The 17189-nt window shown below is 37.3% G+C and overlaps 1 protein-coding gene across 1 annotated transcript in view; it reads left to right on the top strand.

Moving 5' to 3' along the window:
* The window catches only part of LOC130707135 (peroxisomal multifunctional enzyme type 2-like), a 75045-nt gene that overhangs the window by 37275 nt on the left and 20581 nt on the right, over positions 1–17189 (top strand). Inside the window, exons 12-16 of the mRNA XM_057540367.1 lie at positions 2884–2987; positions 4432–4668; positions 7163–7214; positions 13350–13421; positions 16310–16413. Of these exons, the coding sequence (XP_057396350.1) occupies positions 2884–2987; positions 4432–4668; positions 7163–7214; positions 13350–13421; positions 16310–16413 (569 nt within the window). The remainder of the gene's footprint in view (positions 1–2883; positions 2988–4431; positions 4669–7162; positions 7215–13349; positions 13422–16309; positions 16414–17189) is intronic.

Genomic DNA, 17189 nt, shown 5'->3' with positions numbered 1-17189 from the left:
CTAATCACATGCTCCTTATCTGACCTGATTTTTCCTTATTTCCCCAAAAGTTTATTTAAGTCTTATATTATTTAGGCTTAGGTCTTTTCTCTCTAGTGAATAGATTTTGCTTTGTTTTAGCACTTTGTCTTTGCTACTGTTTCTCTGCCTTTCTAAGATGCCTCTTATTCCTTTTATCACCTCTGCTAATCTCGGTGCTTCTTTAGAAAAACTCAAGCCCCAGATGTTCAACAAAACCTCCCCAGATATTCTGGGCTTCATTGATCTCTTTCTTAGCTGAACTCTTACAACTTGAGCATCTAATCATGACTGCTTTCCACTGCTTTTGTTTCATAAGTGTGTGGTTTCTTAGCTGCATAGTAAGTTCCTTTGGAGGCAGAGAATGTATCTTGTATGTCCTTTTGTATTTGGTGCTAGTATAGTGCTGAACTCATAGAAAGGATTTAGTAAATGCTTGTTACCTTGAATTATTGAATCATCTATGATATGCCACAGGAAGAGATGGCCAATAAAAGTCACATTATTTTTTCTAGTATAACTCACATATGTATATAGTATATGAAATTTAAAGGACCTTTCTGGGAAGGATCATGAATCAGGATTATTTTATAGAAAAATCTTTTTTTCCCTTCCTAGTATTATATTTAATGTTTGACAGAGGAATATATCTGAAAAATGACTTTTCTTTTTTTTTTTTTAATCCCAATGTTACTTTCCTGTCTGCTGGTACACTCACTGAAATATTCATTGTACTTTTCTCAATCAGAGGATAACATGATTGTTATGTCATTAGCGGTAGCATTTTCTGTATTCTTTTTTTTGATATTTGAGATAAATTTAGTCTCCGAATAGCAATCACCTATCAATGAAAATTAGGAAAAGGAAAAAGGAAGAAGTGTCTTAAAAACTCTTCTCTGAGGTCAGAATTCCATTTTATTGCCTTAAAAGTATTAGACTAATATAAAGAAAAAGCTAACAATGAACTATATAGTTATAAATGAAAAGATACCCCTAGTATTTGAAGTACAGTTAGAAAAAAAATCTTACACTTTCTGTAGAATCACGACTTTCCAAGCACCCATTTCACCATTCTCATTTTACAGATGATGGAACTAAATCCCAGAAAAGCTGAGTAAGTGGCCCAAGCTTTCTCAGTGTTTGAGCCAAGAGTTAACTCAGGTGGTCTGTCTTTGAGTGCAGTACCGCCGGCCTGTACCGAGGTTACTTTCAGTTAAATAGCCTCCCATCTAGGCAGCAGCCTAAATGGGGTGGTAAGAGGAAGATTGGTAGGCAAGAAACCTACCTAGTGTCACCAGGAATGGCAGAGAGCCCTGGTCATCTCACATTCTGTAGTTTAGTTATAGTTTTTGTCTGAGTTTAGAAGGAGGTTTGTTAGAAAGGTCCCAGAGCTTTTGGAACCTTATGGCATATGTGGATACTCTGTGAATCTCCTTTATTAACCTTTCAGACCCCAGAATAGCAGCTTCTGAATTCTGTCCATAGTCACTGGTCATAATGGTGGTTTTCTCTGGAAGAATTTTCAGTAATATTTTCTGAGCAAGTTACCTGTACAGAGACCTGGGGGGTAATCTTGACATTGTTGCATCCTGGAGGAGGAGTGATGGTGGGGAGAGAAGGAAAATTAGTTGTCCCTCCACCAGATGGAAATTGCACATCTGTGGACAAGGATCCAACTTTACAGAGTTGTAAAAATCACTCAAAGACTGCAAAGCTCAGAGCCTCTTTGGAATCATAACGTGGGGAGAGTATGTTGGAAACACCCAGTTATCTTTGGTCTGTTCAGAGTCTCACGATTTTTTCCTGCAATAGCCTGACATCGTACAGTCAGTTCATGAATGCCAGCGAAGGTTCTGCAGCAGGCTTGCTGGATGTTATAGGAATGATTGTCTAAAGCATTGTAGCTTTTCTTAGTCACGTCTGTAACAAAAGCTTTTTTTTTTTTTTTTTTGGAAATAGCTTACATTTATTTGGATTTCACCAGGAGAATATTAGCTCTTTAGGATATTTGAAAGATGATGCTTTTATGATCTTTATGTAATAGGTTTACCAAAGCACTCTGTCTTATTTAAATTCCAGTGATCCTAAAGAGAAAATTCAGTTTGTTCATCCTTATTTATCCTGAAGTTGATTGACTTGAATCATTCATGATTTAAATTTTTTTTCAGTACAAATGAAATATAGTTCAACTATATAGGAAAAATCTGGAAGTTTGTCCTGTGGGTCACTATTTCAATAGCACTGTAAAATAACTGGCTAGATATTTCACATATGCAGATGCTCTTCCCACACCCTAGTGGGACTGATTTTTCTTTTAATTAATTTTTATTGGAGTATAGTTGATTTACAATGTTGTGTTAGTTCCTGCTGTATAGCAAAGTGAATCCATTATACGTATACATATATCCACTGTTTTTTAGATTCTTTTCCCATATAGGTCATTATAGAGTATTGAGTAGAGTTCCCTGTGCTATACAGTAGGTTCTTATTAGTTATCTATTTTATATATAGTAGTGTTTATATGTCAATCCCAGTCTCCCAATTTATCCCTCCCTGTCTCCCTCTCACTTGGTAACCATAAGTATGTTTTCTACATCTATAACTCTGTTTCTGTTACGTAAATAAGTTCATTTGTACCATTTTTTTAGATTCCACATATAAGTGATATCATAGATATTTGTCTTTCTCCTTCTGACTTCACTCAGTATGACAATCTCTAGGTCCATCCATGTCACTGCAAATGGCATTATTTCATTCTTTTTTTATGACTGAGTAATATTCTATTGTATATATGTACCACATCTTTATCCATTCGTCTGTTGATGGAAAAAAGCATTATTATTGTTATTTATTCTTTCTTTTTAGACTCAATTGACGGTATAATTGAAGCTCTAAATAAAATAGATTCAGATGGAGGAGTTTCGGCAAATCATACCAGTAATGTGACATCAACAGCTACATCAGGATTTGTAAGTGGAAGAGAAAGCCTAACGCTTTGCCTTCTTTGGAGACTTTTTTCTTTTCTTTCCTTTTTTTCTTTTTTCTTTTCTTTTATGCAAAAAATGCTTTTCCAAGCTATTAATTTATTGTTAAATAGGAAAGGTGAGTGACCATAAAACTTTATAGAACATGTAATGAATGTTTATAAAATTTGAATGAACGTAAAGCTAAAATATTAAATGTAACTTTTACTTTCTCTTCTTCAGTGTAATAAACAAGCGTATTTTTTGGTTTTTGGAGCATTTTTGATAATCGTCCTTCAGTCACTTTCTAACTCTTTAGAAAAGGATATTTAACTTAGTGCCTCTTTTGAGTCATTTCTTTTAAGGAAAAGCATTGACAGATTGTATTTTGGAAATATTTCAACATGGCTGCAAGTAAAAAGTCTCCCATTGTGTCAGAAATTCTAAGAGAGCTGTGGTTATAGCTCTTGTGAAGTTTGCTGATTAACTATGTCCAGTACTTCTTTTTTTTTAAAAAAATTATAGTGCATAAATAATAAGAAATAAGTCATTTGACACATTCAGTTTTGGTGTTTTGTGACTCAGGGGAGACATAGTGATGAAATAAACAATCTAATTGTAACCCTGAGAATATGATCAGTTTATAAATGTGATTTTACTTTAGAGTAGGGGTTGGCAAACTTTTTTGGTAAAGGGCCAGATGGTAAATATTTTAGGCTTTATGGACCACGTACTGTTTCTGACACATAATCTTCTTTTTCTTTTTTTAGACCACTCTTAAAAAAATGTAAAAACCATTCTTAATTCTCAGCTGTTGTTTGCTGACTCTTGCTTTAGAATGAAAGTGATCAAAAATTGGACATGATTCTTTTAGAACCTAACATATGCTTCACAAATTAGTTAGGCATGTCATCACTAAATAGAAAAATACAATATCCAATTAGATAAAGGACAGTCCTGGGTAGGAGCTTATGGTAAAATCTAATTATAACCAAAACCATTATGAGGGAGTCTGATTTACAAGCATTAAGCAGTGTTTTGCTCATCTGTTTCTACTGACTTTTATAAAATAGATCTTATAGAGCCATTCATTATCCCTGTTTATAATAAGTTTTTTATTTTTTGTAATTTTGAGTAGCTAACAGTCACTGTATTAATAGGCTTTTCCATCATCAGAGACAGGAAAGTTGAAAATGAGATATACTATCTGTTAACAAGAAGCGGGCAAGAAAAAAGTACTTATTTGTAAATGAAGTCTTTTTCCATACATTATAATTGATTTTATTTAAAAAATATAGTGAAACAATTATGATACCCTATCAGATTTAGTAAAATGACATTCTATTCACAAAGCTAAGTATGTAGCAGTTAATAGTTTTGAAAAGTCAGAAATTTAAAGATTTGACAAGAATATCAGTGAAAAAAATAACTTTCTACAATTGTTCCATAGGCTGGAGCTATTGGCCATAAACTTCCTCCATTTTCTTCTTCTTATACGGAACTGGACACTATTATGTATGCCCTTGGAGTGGGAGCATCTCTCAAGGAACCGAAAGATTTGAAATTTATTTATGAAGGGAGTTCTGATTTCTCCTGTTTGCCTACCTTCGGAGTTATTCTAGCTCAGAAATCTATAATGGGTGGAGGATTAGCAGAGATTCCTGGGCTCTCAGTCAACTTGGCAAAGGTATGCATAATAAGAAACCTTTATTTTGCTCTTCTTCTCTTTCTTTAAATATGATTGGTAAATGTCACATGCTGTGTATGTGTGTGTGTGTGTGTGTGTGTGTGTGTGTGGTGTCTTAATACAATAGTTTATAGTGGTGGATTCAAGGATAAAGATTTAGCATGTCTTTTGATTTTTCTTAAAAAGAAAAAAAGGGTAGAGAGTTAGTTGAAAAGGCAAGCAAAAAGAAGACAACAATAATTATATACAGTCCATAACCCTGGCATAATGTTATTAATTCTCTCTCTGCCATTACATGCTATTTGACCAAGGGTAAATAACTTCTCTAAGCTTCAGTTTCCTTATCTATAAAGTGGGTATGATAATCCTCACCTGACGATAGTGATGAAGGAGCAAGAGTGAAGAATATTTGAAGCAGAGAGAACAGGTGTAAAAGGCCTGGAGGCAGGTGCATACTTACCTTGTTTTTGGAACAGCAAGGGGGTTGATACAGCTATAGAATGAGCAAGGGGGCAGTGGTAGCAGAAGAGGGCCTTGTAGTCATCGTAAGAATTTCACCTCATACTCTGATTAACATGGGAGGCCATTTGTAGTGCTTTGAACTGAGGAGTGGTATGATCTGGCTATGTTCACTCACAGGCTCATTTTTGCTCCTCTGTGGAGAATAGATTTATGGGAGCCAAGCATGGAAGCAGGGAAACCAGTTTGGAGTTGATTATGGTAATTCCAGCACTAGTCTGGATATGCATGGACAGAAAGAGGAGTCAAGGAAGAAGGTTTTTGGTCTGGTTAACTGGGATGATATATATGCATATATACCCATATATTTAGAATTAATTATGTACAATGTATTTAACATGTATAGTAGTAGTAACATGTATGATATATTACTATGTATAATAAAATAGATATATACAGTTACTTTAAGGTGGGGATGATCAGGAGTTGGTTTTGGACAGATTTGAGATGCCTAGTACACATTCAAGTGGAGGTATACAGTGGGCAGTTAAATATGTGAGTTTAGAGTTTGCGGGGGAGCCCCTACTGGGATTGGTAGCATTTAAGTGAGATTTAAAGACATGAGGCTGGGTGAAATCACCCATGTGTGAACGTAAGTAGAGAAAAGCCTGAGTTTGGTGAGAGGTGAGAGGTGGAAGAGATGAGGAGGAGTGAGCAAGAGAGACTGGGAAGGAGTGGCTGGTGAGGTATGAGGCGTATCAGGAGAGTGTGGTATTTGAGAAGCAAAGTGAATAAATGGTTTCAAGAAGGGAGGAGCAAACAATTGTGAGAAGGCTTTGGGGTTATTTTATTTCTTGAAGTGAGGGTCAGGCCATGAGTCCAGTTGATAACTGTTGAATCGTAGACTTTTGAACTGATTTCTGTGATTTTGACTGATTGGAGAACCCATTTACTGGAGGATCGATTAGCTCATTGCTGCTCTGAGTCTATGAGAATCTACGGTTATTTTATTAAAGTATTCGATGAAGTTGGGAGGGAGGCAAGGAATAGATGCCAGGCAGTTTGTTGTTTTAGTCACTCTCCCATGGTATTTGTTGCATACAGTTCTTCTGTTTGGGTAATGTCAGTACAAACAATTAAAGTAAATGTTTCAGAATTCTTCCTCAGAGTTGGAAGGAGTTGGAAATCATGAATAGTGTTCAAAATCTGTCACTGGGAATGATAGCCGTCTTGGGATTTGAATCCCAGTCTTCCTAACCTTGAGCTTCCAGGTCGTATGATAGTGAGGCAGTCTTTCATTTGTCCTCCCATCACTACCCTCACCCCTTTTCTTTTTCCCTTCTGGGTTCTGAGGAAGACTGGGAATTAAACTGTCCCATAGCAGTTGAGTGTGGTCATTCGGATATATGGGTCAGGTTTTGTTTTTACTGTCCTATTGTATTCCTACATATATTTTTATATTCTTGCTTTGATACATTGAAGTTAAGTGGCTCTGATGTTGCACGGGGTCTTTAGTATTTACTCTTACACTAAGGAAATGTTGACATTGGCAGTGCTTTTACTTGACTGTGGTTGTAAGATTTATATTAATGTTTTGGTTGTGTCATTTGTATTTGGCAGGTGTGACCTGAAATTACTTTACTAGTACTGACCTATTTGTTCATTTTTATTCAATAGATATTTATTGGATACCTGCTGTGTTCCAGGCGCAGTGACGAGCACTGGAAATACGCCTAGTTTAGTGTCTCCATTGGCAAATAATCCACAGTTATCAGTCAACAAAAATTTATGAATGTCAAGAAAGAACACAAATGTATCTTTTCTATTCTAGAGAGCTGACAGTCTTTAGATTGGGGGACTGATTATTTCTGAATCATATAATTAAGAAGTGGGAGCCAATTTGAGACAGATAGTTTGGGGGAAGTAGTCGCGTGAACGTGTGGACAGTGAAATGCCACTTGTGATTAGCGGTATCCACAGAAGAAGCTGTGGAAAAAGAAAGTCTACTAATAAAATTTTGCTTACCCTAACGTAGGTTCTTCATGGGGAGCAGTACTTGGAGTTATATAAACCACTTCCCAGAGCAGGTGAGTTCTTGATGGTTTTATTTTCTGACTAACCTTCCAAACTGTGTCAATGTGTTAAACTGGCATAGAGCAACCTAAATAAACTATATTATAAGTTATTCATGTGCATGTCAGCCATTAGAGTAGATTGATGTTAACTAGTACCTATTTTGGTTGCCTTAAACTTTGTCCTATTTGAATAGTCTTATTTAATAAATTACTTCAAAATACTAAACATCTGGTCAACAATTGAAAGGAGCATATTCTGTGTGTGTCCTAAACTTAGTGATTGTGTATAATCAGTTATGATTCCCATGAATATGATTCTTCATTCTTTTCTCAGGTATTTGTGTTGGTACTGTTTTTCATAACGCAAACAATGTTAAAAGATACAGAATGTCTTGTAATTAACTTTTTTCTGTTTTCTTTTAGAGTAAGTAAAACCAAGGCTGTCTTAATAATCAGTTTATTTTTCTCAATAATATCTTACTTGTTTAGTAAATCTTCTCATTATCTTTTCACTTTACTTTGATATGTTTGTTTTATGTTGCTACTCTGATGTCAGAATATTAATTATATACTGACCATGTAAGGTGGTAAAATAAAAAAAAAGTCTTTTTCATTTCACATTATATAATGTAGAGGTCAGCAAATAGCTAGAATTGTGCTTTAATTTTTTTTGAGATTAAAAAAAAATTCGTATTGCTTAATGCTGAATAATTCTGTTTCAGTGTTAGTGTTACTTGTTTCTGGTTGTTTTTGTAGTTCTTCGCTGTTTTTTTCTTCTTCTTTTAGTTTTTTCCTTTGTGGTTTCATGCTTTTCTTTTGCTTGTGTTCATTTCTCTTTTGTTTTTGAGTATCTGTTGTAGATTTTTGATTTGTGGTTACCATGGGGCTCATAGATGTTGATCTATGACTGTGTTTATTTGTTTTAAACCAGGTAGTCCCTTAAGTTCAAACACATTTTAAAAGCTCTACATTTTTTACTCGCTTCCCCCATACTTTGTGTTTTTTTTTTTTTAATTAATTAATTTTTATGGCTGTGTTGGGTCTTCGTTTCTGTGCAAGGGCTTTCTCTAGTTGTGGCAAGCGGGGGCCACTCTTCATCACGGTGTGCAGGCCTCTCACTATCACGGCCTCTCTTGTTGTGGAGCACAGGCTCCAGATGCGCAGGCTCAGTAATTGTGGCTCACGGGCCCAGTTGCTCCGTGGCATGTGGGATCTTCCCAGACCAGGGCTCGAACCCGTGTCCCCTGCATTGGCAGGCAGATTCTCAACCACTGCGCCACCAGGGAAGCCCCTATACTTGTGTTTTTGATGTCATAGTTTACATCTTCATGTTTATCCCTTTACTGATTATTGTAGTTATACTTGATTTTACAATTTTTTTTGTTTTAGTCGTTGTACTAGCTTATTTAAGTGGTTGAGCCTCAGCCTTCCCTATATATTTGCCTTTACTAATGGGATTTTTTCTTTTCTATAGATACTTAATTCTTGTTATAGCTTTTTCTTTTCCACTTAGAGAAGACCCTTTAACATTTCTTTTAGGGTTGCTTTAGTATTGATGCTTATTCAAGAAGTTCTTTATCTCCCCTTCAATTCTGAAGGATAATCTTGCTGGGCAGAGTATCCTAAGTTGTAGGTTTTGCCCTTTCAGCACTTTAAATATACCATGCCACTCCCTTCTGGCCTGCAAAGTTTCTGCAGAACAATCAGCTGATAGCCTTATGGGCATTCCCTTGTATATGCTCTTTGTTTTTCTTTTGCTGCCTCTAGAATTCTCTCTTTAAGTTTTGCCATTTTAATTATGATATGTCTTGGTGCGGGTCTGTTTGGATTCATCTTGTTTGGGACCCTCTGTGTTTCCTGTACCTGGCTATCTGTTTCCTTCTTCAGACTTTGGAAATTTTCAGCCATAATTTTCATTAAATATATTTTTACCCCCTTCTCCCTTTCTTCTCCTTCTGGGACCCCTATAATGGAAAGTTGGTATGCATGATGTTACCCCAAAGATCCTTTAAAATGTTCTCATCTTTTTTCTTTTTGCTGTTCTGATTGGGTGATTTCCATTTTCTATCTTCCAGATCACTTATGTGTTCTTCTGTATCACCTAGTGTGCTGTTAATTCCTTTTAGTGTGTTTTTCTTTTCAGTTGTTGTATTCTTCAGTTCTGATTGGTTCTTTTTAGAATTTTCTAGCTCCTTGTTAAAACTCTCACTGTAGTCAGCTATTCTTTTCCATAATTCAGTTAGCATTCTTATTACTAATGCTTTGAATTCTTTATCTGGTAAATTGTTTATTTCTATTTCATTAGTTGTTTTTTTCAGGAGTTTTCTCTTGCTCTTTCAGTGGAAACAGATTCCTCTGTCTTTTCATTTTGCTTATCTATTTCTTTATCTATTGAAATTTGGTGAAATAGTTACCTATGGTGGTCTTGAAGGGGTGTTCTTTTGTGGGCATGTCCCTATACAGTCTGCATGTGCCCAGTGGCATTGATGGGAGAGCTGGATTTGATGTGAGCACAACTTATGTCTTTTCTCAAGGTGTGCTGGCAGCTGTCATCTTGGTAGGGGGTGGGGCTGGAGATGGAGGGGTAGGGCCAAGCCAGATGTTAGGTAGAGCTTCCCCTCTGCTTAGTGGCTGTTACCCCACTATTTGGTGCGGGGGCAGGTCCCAAGTTGCTGGAGCAGAAGCCCTGAGGGTCGGGTCTGAGCTGGCTAAGTTTCCTTTAAGTGTGTGCTTCCCCCCGCTCCCAGCACTGGCACCCTTACTCCAGAGGGGAGCAGTGGTGGAGCAAGAGGGGCAGGTGTGGGTAATCAGTGACGGTCAGAGCATGGTTTTGTTTTGTTTGTTTGTTTGTTTTAACATCTTTATTGGAGTATAATTGCTTTACAATGGTGTGTTAGTTTCTGCTTTATAACAAAGTGAATCAGTTATACATATACATATGTTCCCATATCTCTTCCCTCTTGCATCTCCCTCCCTCCCACCCTCCCTATCCCACCTCTCTAGGTGGTCACAAAACACAGAGCTGATCTCCCTGTGCTATGCGGTTACTTCCCACTAGCTATGTATTTTACGTTTGGTAGTGTATATATGTCCATGCCACTCTCTCACTTTGTCACATCTTACCCTTCCCCCTCCCCATATCCTCAAGTCCATTCTCTAGTAGGTCTGTGTCTTTATTCCCGTCTTGCCACTAGGTTCTTCATGAGCCTTTTTTTTTCCCCCCTTAGATTCCATATATATGTGTTAGCATACAGTATTTGTTTTTCTCTTTCTGACTTACTTCACTCTGTATGACAGACTCTAACTCCATCCACCTCACTACAAATAACTCCATTTCGTTTCTTTTTATGGCTGAGTAATATTCCCAGAGCATGGGTTTCGTTTGGCATGGCCACCATCAGAGATCTGGGGCCCCTGTGCAGCCACCAGTAATTGCTGCCCGCTCACTGCTCAGTTGCCATGTAGAGTTTGAACCTCCTCAGTGTCTCATGGCTGAGCCTTTTCCTCAATCATGGCAGCCCAGAGTGTGAAGCTGCGACATGAGGCACATGGTGCTGGCGTGTTCTCTCAGCTCAGGCTGGGGACCAGGGCAGTCGTAGGAAACCAGTCAGCTACCCAAGTGGTTTCAGTCTGCCCTCTCTGCCCTGCCTCAGGGGCACGTAAGTGTTCACGTGCTCCCGGAGTCCAGGCTTCCCACAGCCCTCCTGTTAATCCCACTGGCCCTCCAACCAGCCAAGGGGACTCGTGTTCCCCTTGTTGGACACCAGGGCTGGGGCGCCCAATGTGTGGCTTGAACTGCTCACTCCCCAGGGAAGGTCTCTTCCCGTGTAATCTCCTTTTTCCTCTGAGTCCCCTCTCAGGGACACAGGTCCTGACCTGATCGCTTTTCTTCCCTTTCTACCCAATTACCGGTGGGTCTTTCTTATAGTCTTGGTTGTACAGGTCTTTCTGTTAGTCTGCACTTAGTTTTCGGTGAGAATTGTTCTACATGTAGATGTATTTTTGATGTGTTTGTTGGTGGGGAGGTGAGTTCCGTGTCCTCCTGCTCCACTGTCTCAGTTTGAGTCTTCAGTTTAGTGTTACAGCCTAAGTTTTCACACAGCCCTTTTTTTAATCTGAGGCAGTGTGCAGTGTGTGGTCAGGTGAAGAAGTTTGGCTTTTATTTTAAAGACAATAGATAACCACTGAAGGACTGAAAGGAGAGAATTATATGATCAAACATGGATTTTAGAAAGCATCAACTCTGGCTCATGTTTGTAATGCTTGGATTTTAAGGGAATGAGATAGAGAGAAGGAGATTTTCTAAGAGACTGTTGTAATAATCTAGGTTAGAGACCGTGGTTGATTGAATAGGATTGTGGGCATGGGGATGGATATAAGTGGAGAAATTATAGAGATATGTAGGGAGTGGGCTTGGTGTTTGATTGGATGTGGAGTTGATCACCTGAGGAGGTCACCAGCAATTTGACAATGAATATTTATTGATTACTTCCTAACTTCTAAACTTTCTGCTAGGGTTGTGAATAAATGGAGAATGGAAGTAAATCTGGACTCTGCCCTCACGGAGCATATAACCTAGCTGGTGGGGAGGGCAGCCAATAGTCAAAAAGCCACACAAATAAATGTACACTTGCAACTATATGTGATAAACATTACAGATGAAACATACGTGATACCATTAGAACTTAAAATAGAAGGATTTGGCATAATCAGGTTGGTAATCAGGTTGACTTTGGGAAAAAATAACTTCAGACATAATAGGAGAGCATGTTTTAAAGTTGGTCAGAGTGGACATGTAGGTACCTAGTTAGAAGTCTGTTGTGGTAGTTCAAATGAAATGATGGTAGCTTAGGCTAAGGTGGTGGTGGAGAGATGGAGAGAAGTGGGAGAAGCAGAGAGAGATTTAGGAGGTGAAAGTGACAGCAATCTAGGTATCCTTAGCGTTTCTTTTACCATCTTTCATACCCAGGCGGGTACCAAGTTCTTTGATTCTCTCCCTTCAATACATTTAGAATCCTATTTCTGTCCCCCTCACTTTGACCACCATCATCTCTCACTTTCTAAGTGTTCTCTCTGCCTCCATTCTTTTTTTTTTTTTTTTAAAGAGATTGGAGTTTATTTATTTATTTATTTTTGGCTGTGTTGGGTCTTCGTTTCTGTGCAAGGGCTTTCTCTAGTTGCGGCAAGCGGGGGCCACTCTTCATTGCGGTGCACGGGCCTCTCACTATCGCGGCCTCCTGTTGCAGAGCACAGGCTCCAGACGCGCAGGCTCAGTAATTGTGGCTCACGGGCCCAGCTGCTCCGCGGCATGTGGGATCTTCCCAGACCAGGGCTCGAACCCGTGTCCCCTGCATTAGCAGGCAGATTCTCAACCACTGTGCCACCAGGGAAGCCCTCTGCCTCCATTCTTGCTCCCTTCAGGTCTGCTCATCTCACTGCAGCCAGAATATTATTTCCAAAATGCAAGTGTATTTGTCACTTCCCTGTTAAAAACCCCAGATGGCTGTTCATAGACTTCAGGACGAAGTCAGAAACTTTTCATATAATTTAGCTCCTCCCAGTCTCTGCATACTCAAGTCTTGCCACATACTTAGACACTGTTTTATGAGACAAGGGTCATGCTGAAGTTTCTGGCTTGGCAGTTGGGTGGATAGTACCATTCATTCGTATAGGGAACAAAAGAGAAAAACAGGTTGGAGAAAAAGATTATGAGTTCACTCTCAAATAATTGTTAATCCATCAAGACATTACCAGTTAAATAATGGAACAGTCCCTAAAAGAACAGAGTAGTTAGAAAGAAACACTGTCTAACTGAAGCCCATAGAGATTTGAGAAGGAATGGGGTAGATGGTGTTGGCTGTATGCTTAACAAGTGTTCATTGAATGATTGAAAATTGTTACTTTTTACAACCTAATGTATCAGAATTATTGATGTTTCAAATTTGGTGACTCAGGTATTCTGATTGTTTTTAATGTTTATGATTCAACATTATATTGAAAATTATTCTAAATCATGATTTTTTAGCTTTGCTGAACTTACAGTGGAAGTTATGTTAATTTCTCTCATGTCTTCATATAACTTATGGTCTTTAAAACAGTCTCCTTATTTATTTATGTATTATTTATTTATTTACTTTCCATTTTTAGGAAAATTAAAATGTGAAGCAATTGTTGCTGACGTCCTGGATAAAGGATCCAGTTTAATAATTCTTATGGATGGTAACTTATTTCTAGTTCTTATAATAATATTGTTAGATTCATAGGCTTTGTATGTAACATAATACTTTATCACAGAAGTTGATTAATAAGTTTCTATTTATCTTCCAATTGTGAGAAAGCAAGATTAGTGTTCTAAAAATTCATAAGCTTTTTTAGAAAATACGGGAGGAGGGGGTGGAGTAGATTGGGGTAGAGGTCCAGAGAGTGGGACATTTCAGGAGATTTGTAACAACATAACCAAAGCACAGAGGTGAGAAATGTAGCTGGTATAGCAAACATAGAGGAGAATTATGCTTCCTAGAGTATGTTTTTTGGCAGGAATGAATACATAGACTGCCCTCAGTTGATAATTAGGCTATGTTGTAGATACTCTTTTCTGTGTTAGCTCTTTGGAACTTCAAACGTATTTGACCCCTGAATCATTCTTATAAATGGTAGTTAGGTTCTTAACCTTGCACATTCAAACCTATTGAACTTAAAATGGGGTTTAAACACCATAACCACATTTTATTTGCAGTGGAAAAAAAGATGATAGTAGTTTAATGAATGTTGAAATACTAGTAACTAAACATAAGCCAAAGATACATTGCTTAGAATTTATTTGTTTTAAAGTTTAAGAACAATAGAAATAGATAAACATTATAAAAAATTTTGGACATAACAGTGGAAAGTTTTTGTCTGGTATTTGGAATGTAGGCTTTATCATTTTTGTTCTAAATACATAGGAGGTTATACTGAATATGTTGTTTTGGAACTTGCCTTGTTTTTACTTAATAATATATTGAGAACATTTTTAATGCTCTTAAATATTTTTCCACTACATTGTTTTTGTTAACTCATAGTTTACAAAGTAAACTATGTATTTCATCATAGACACATAGAACATGTGTCTGTTCTCTCTCTTTCCCTCTTCCTCCTTACCCCTCTTCTTTCTTTTTTAAGGTTTTGGTATTTTCTTACCACTCCAAATATTGGCTAACATTTGGCTGGAACTCTCCTGGTTTTCTTTTAGTCTTCTCACCATTCTACCAAATGTCTACCACAAAAAAGTTTTGCAGTAACCTTAGCTTTAATTTTTACTATTCTTTCTTGATCTACTCCATTTATTTAGCTATAGCTTGGTAATGGGTAATAATGTATTACAAGTTGTAGATAAAATATAGATGAAATTAGATATCCAATTTTCTGTGTAATAAGGATAAAAGTCTTATTTTAAATGCAAATCACCATGACTTCCCTTATTTTTTGTTATAATTATATTTTTCCTTATTATACAATTCAAAATCATATTCCTAGTTTTATAGTGCTGGTGATTTAGGTGATGCTCAAACTGTCACCAGGAAAGTAGTCAGTAGAAAGAGGGACAGCTGTCTTTCATTCATTACTTGCTTACTTATTCACTAACTTGCTCAGTCACATCGTTTGTTCATTGATTTACTAATTAATTTAATACATATTTATTAGGTACCTTTTCTGTCCCAGTTACTATTCTAATTGCTGGAAATATGATGGTGAGCAAAAAAGCCGTGATCCTGCCCTCCTGAAGCTTATACCTTCATTCTCACTTATTTCTTCTTTTACATTCCAGGCTCTATTGAGGACTTCAGCAGAATGTTTGAAAATTTGGGAGTGTGGTTATCTGTATTTTATTTTAATTTTTTAATTTTATTGAATTATTGAATTTTAGTGGATTTACAATGTTGTGTTAAATTCTGCTGTACAGCAAAGTGATTTAGTTATACATATATACATACTTTTTCGTATTCTTTTCCATTATGGCTTATCACAGGATATTGAATATAGTTCCCTGTGCAATACAGTAGGACCTTGTTGTTTATCCATCCTATATATAATAGTTTCCATCTGCTAATCCCAAACTCCCAATCCATCCCTCCACCACCTTCCCTTCCCTTCCCCTAGGCAACCACAAGTCTGTTCTCTATATCTCTGAGTCCGTTTCTGTTTTGTAGATATGTTCATTTGTGTCATATTTTAGATTCCACATATAAGTGATATCATATGGTATTTGTCTGTCTCTTTCTGACTTCTCTTGGTATGATAATCTCTAGGTGCATCCATGTTGCTGCAGATGGCATTATTTCAGTCTTTTTTATGGCTGAGTAATATTCCAGTGTGTGTGTGTTTGTGTATCACATCTTCTTTATCCATTCATCTGTTGATGGACTTTTAGGTTGTTTCCATGTCTTGGCTATTGTAAATAGTGTTGCTATGAACATAGGGGTGCATGCATCTTTTTGAATTATAGTTTTGTCTGGATATATGCCTAGGAGTGGGATTGCTGGATCATATGGCAATTCTATTTTTCGTTTTTTGAGGAACCTCCATACTGTTTTCCATAGTGGCTGCACCAATTTACATTCCTACCAACAGTGTAGGAGGGTTCCCTTTTCTCCACACCCTCTCCAGCATTTGTTATTTGTAGACTTTTTAATGATGGTCATTCTGACCAGTGTGAGGTGGTACCTCGTTGTAGTTTTGATTTGCATTTCTCTAATAATTAGCGATGATGAGCATCTTTTCATGTGTGTTAGTCTGCATTTTATAGTGGAATTGTTTGAAAGGTTTGAGAAGGAGAGAATTGAAATATGAAAGGCAGTTGGGGCACTTTAAGAAGAGGTGAGATGAACTGCTGTTTCATAGTCCAGAAAGGATTTGTCAAGATCCTCTTCTCTCTGCCTTCCAGAGACTGGTAGTGAATGATTAAAATGAGTGCTCTGTATCCCAAACTTGGGTGTCTTTAAATTGCAAAGCCTTTTAGTAATTGGATTTTGTTTCTGAAACATTTAAAAGGATTGTTGATCACATATTGGGTAACTAGTTATGTCTTTTGGTAATAACCTCTTTTTTTTTTTTCATTTGCTTTTCAGTCTGCTCTTACTCTGGGGAGGAACTTATATGTTATAATCAGTTCTCCATCTTTGTTGTTGGCGCTGGAGGCTTTGGTGGAAAACGGACGTCAGACAAAGCTAAGGTAGGCTATGACTTCATAAGTGAGAAACATGTGTCGTTAAGTATCCTTATCTGTATTTTGAACTTACCATATGTGTAATTTCATAGAGTAGGATTTCAGTAATCCACACTTCTTTGAATCAGAATGTGTTCCTTGGATTTGAAATGCTGTTTATATTTGTATATTTTAATATATAACATATGTTATATATAGAAAAGTCTGGCTGACGTAAGTGTAATGTAGCTGAGGTAACTATGGGAATATCTTTACTTTCTTATGCAAACTTTGCCTGCATCCAAAACTCTTTAGAAAAACCTAACACTTACAAGTGATCCTTGTATAAATGCAAATTATCATTCATTAAATGACTTGAGCATTTCTCTTGTATAAAACAATTCTAGTTACTCTTTAGTTCTCAAATTCTATCCAAAAACATATTTTTTTCCTAAAAATATTTTGTAAATTGGATTTTACATCAATTTAACCTAGCTTTTACCTCTGCCCTCAGTTCCCTGAATAGGGCTGCACTGTCTTCCTAGGAGGAGCAGCTCACTCATTTTTCCTATTACCCCCACCCCGGCTCCCCGGCCCCAGCTTGTGTTGCAGAAGCTCAATTCCAGGTAAAAGTGGCTGAGAGTTACGGGGCTGTCTTCCTCCACCCTACCCCCACTTGTAGGGTGGAGACTGTGTTCCACCATGGCAGGCTGAGAACACTAGGGCCCTGATAACTCTTGCCCAGGCTGCTCATAGCGTGGGGGTCCCCTGCTGCTAGAGGCAAGCTGAGAAGACCAGGAGCT

The sequence above is a fragment of the Balaenoptera acutorostrata genome, chromosome 2, assembly GCF_949987535.1.
Source record: "Balaenoptera acutorostrata chromosome 2, mBalAcu1.1, whole genome shotgun sequence".
NCBI lineage: Eukaryota > Metazoa > Chordata > Mammalia > Artiodactyla > Balaenopteridae > Balaenoptera > Balaenoptera acutorostrata.
The sequence above is the reverse complement of the archived record's forward strand: the minus strand, read 5'-3'. Positions and strand labels throughout refer to the sequence as shown.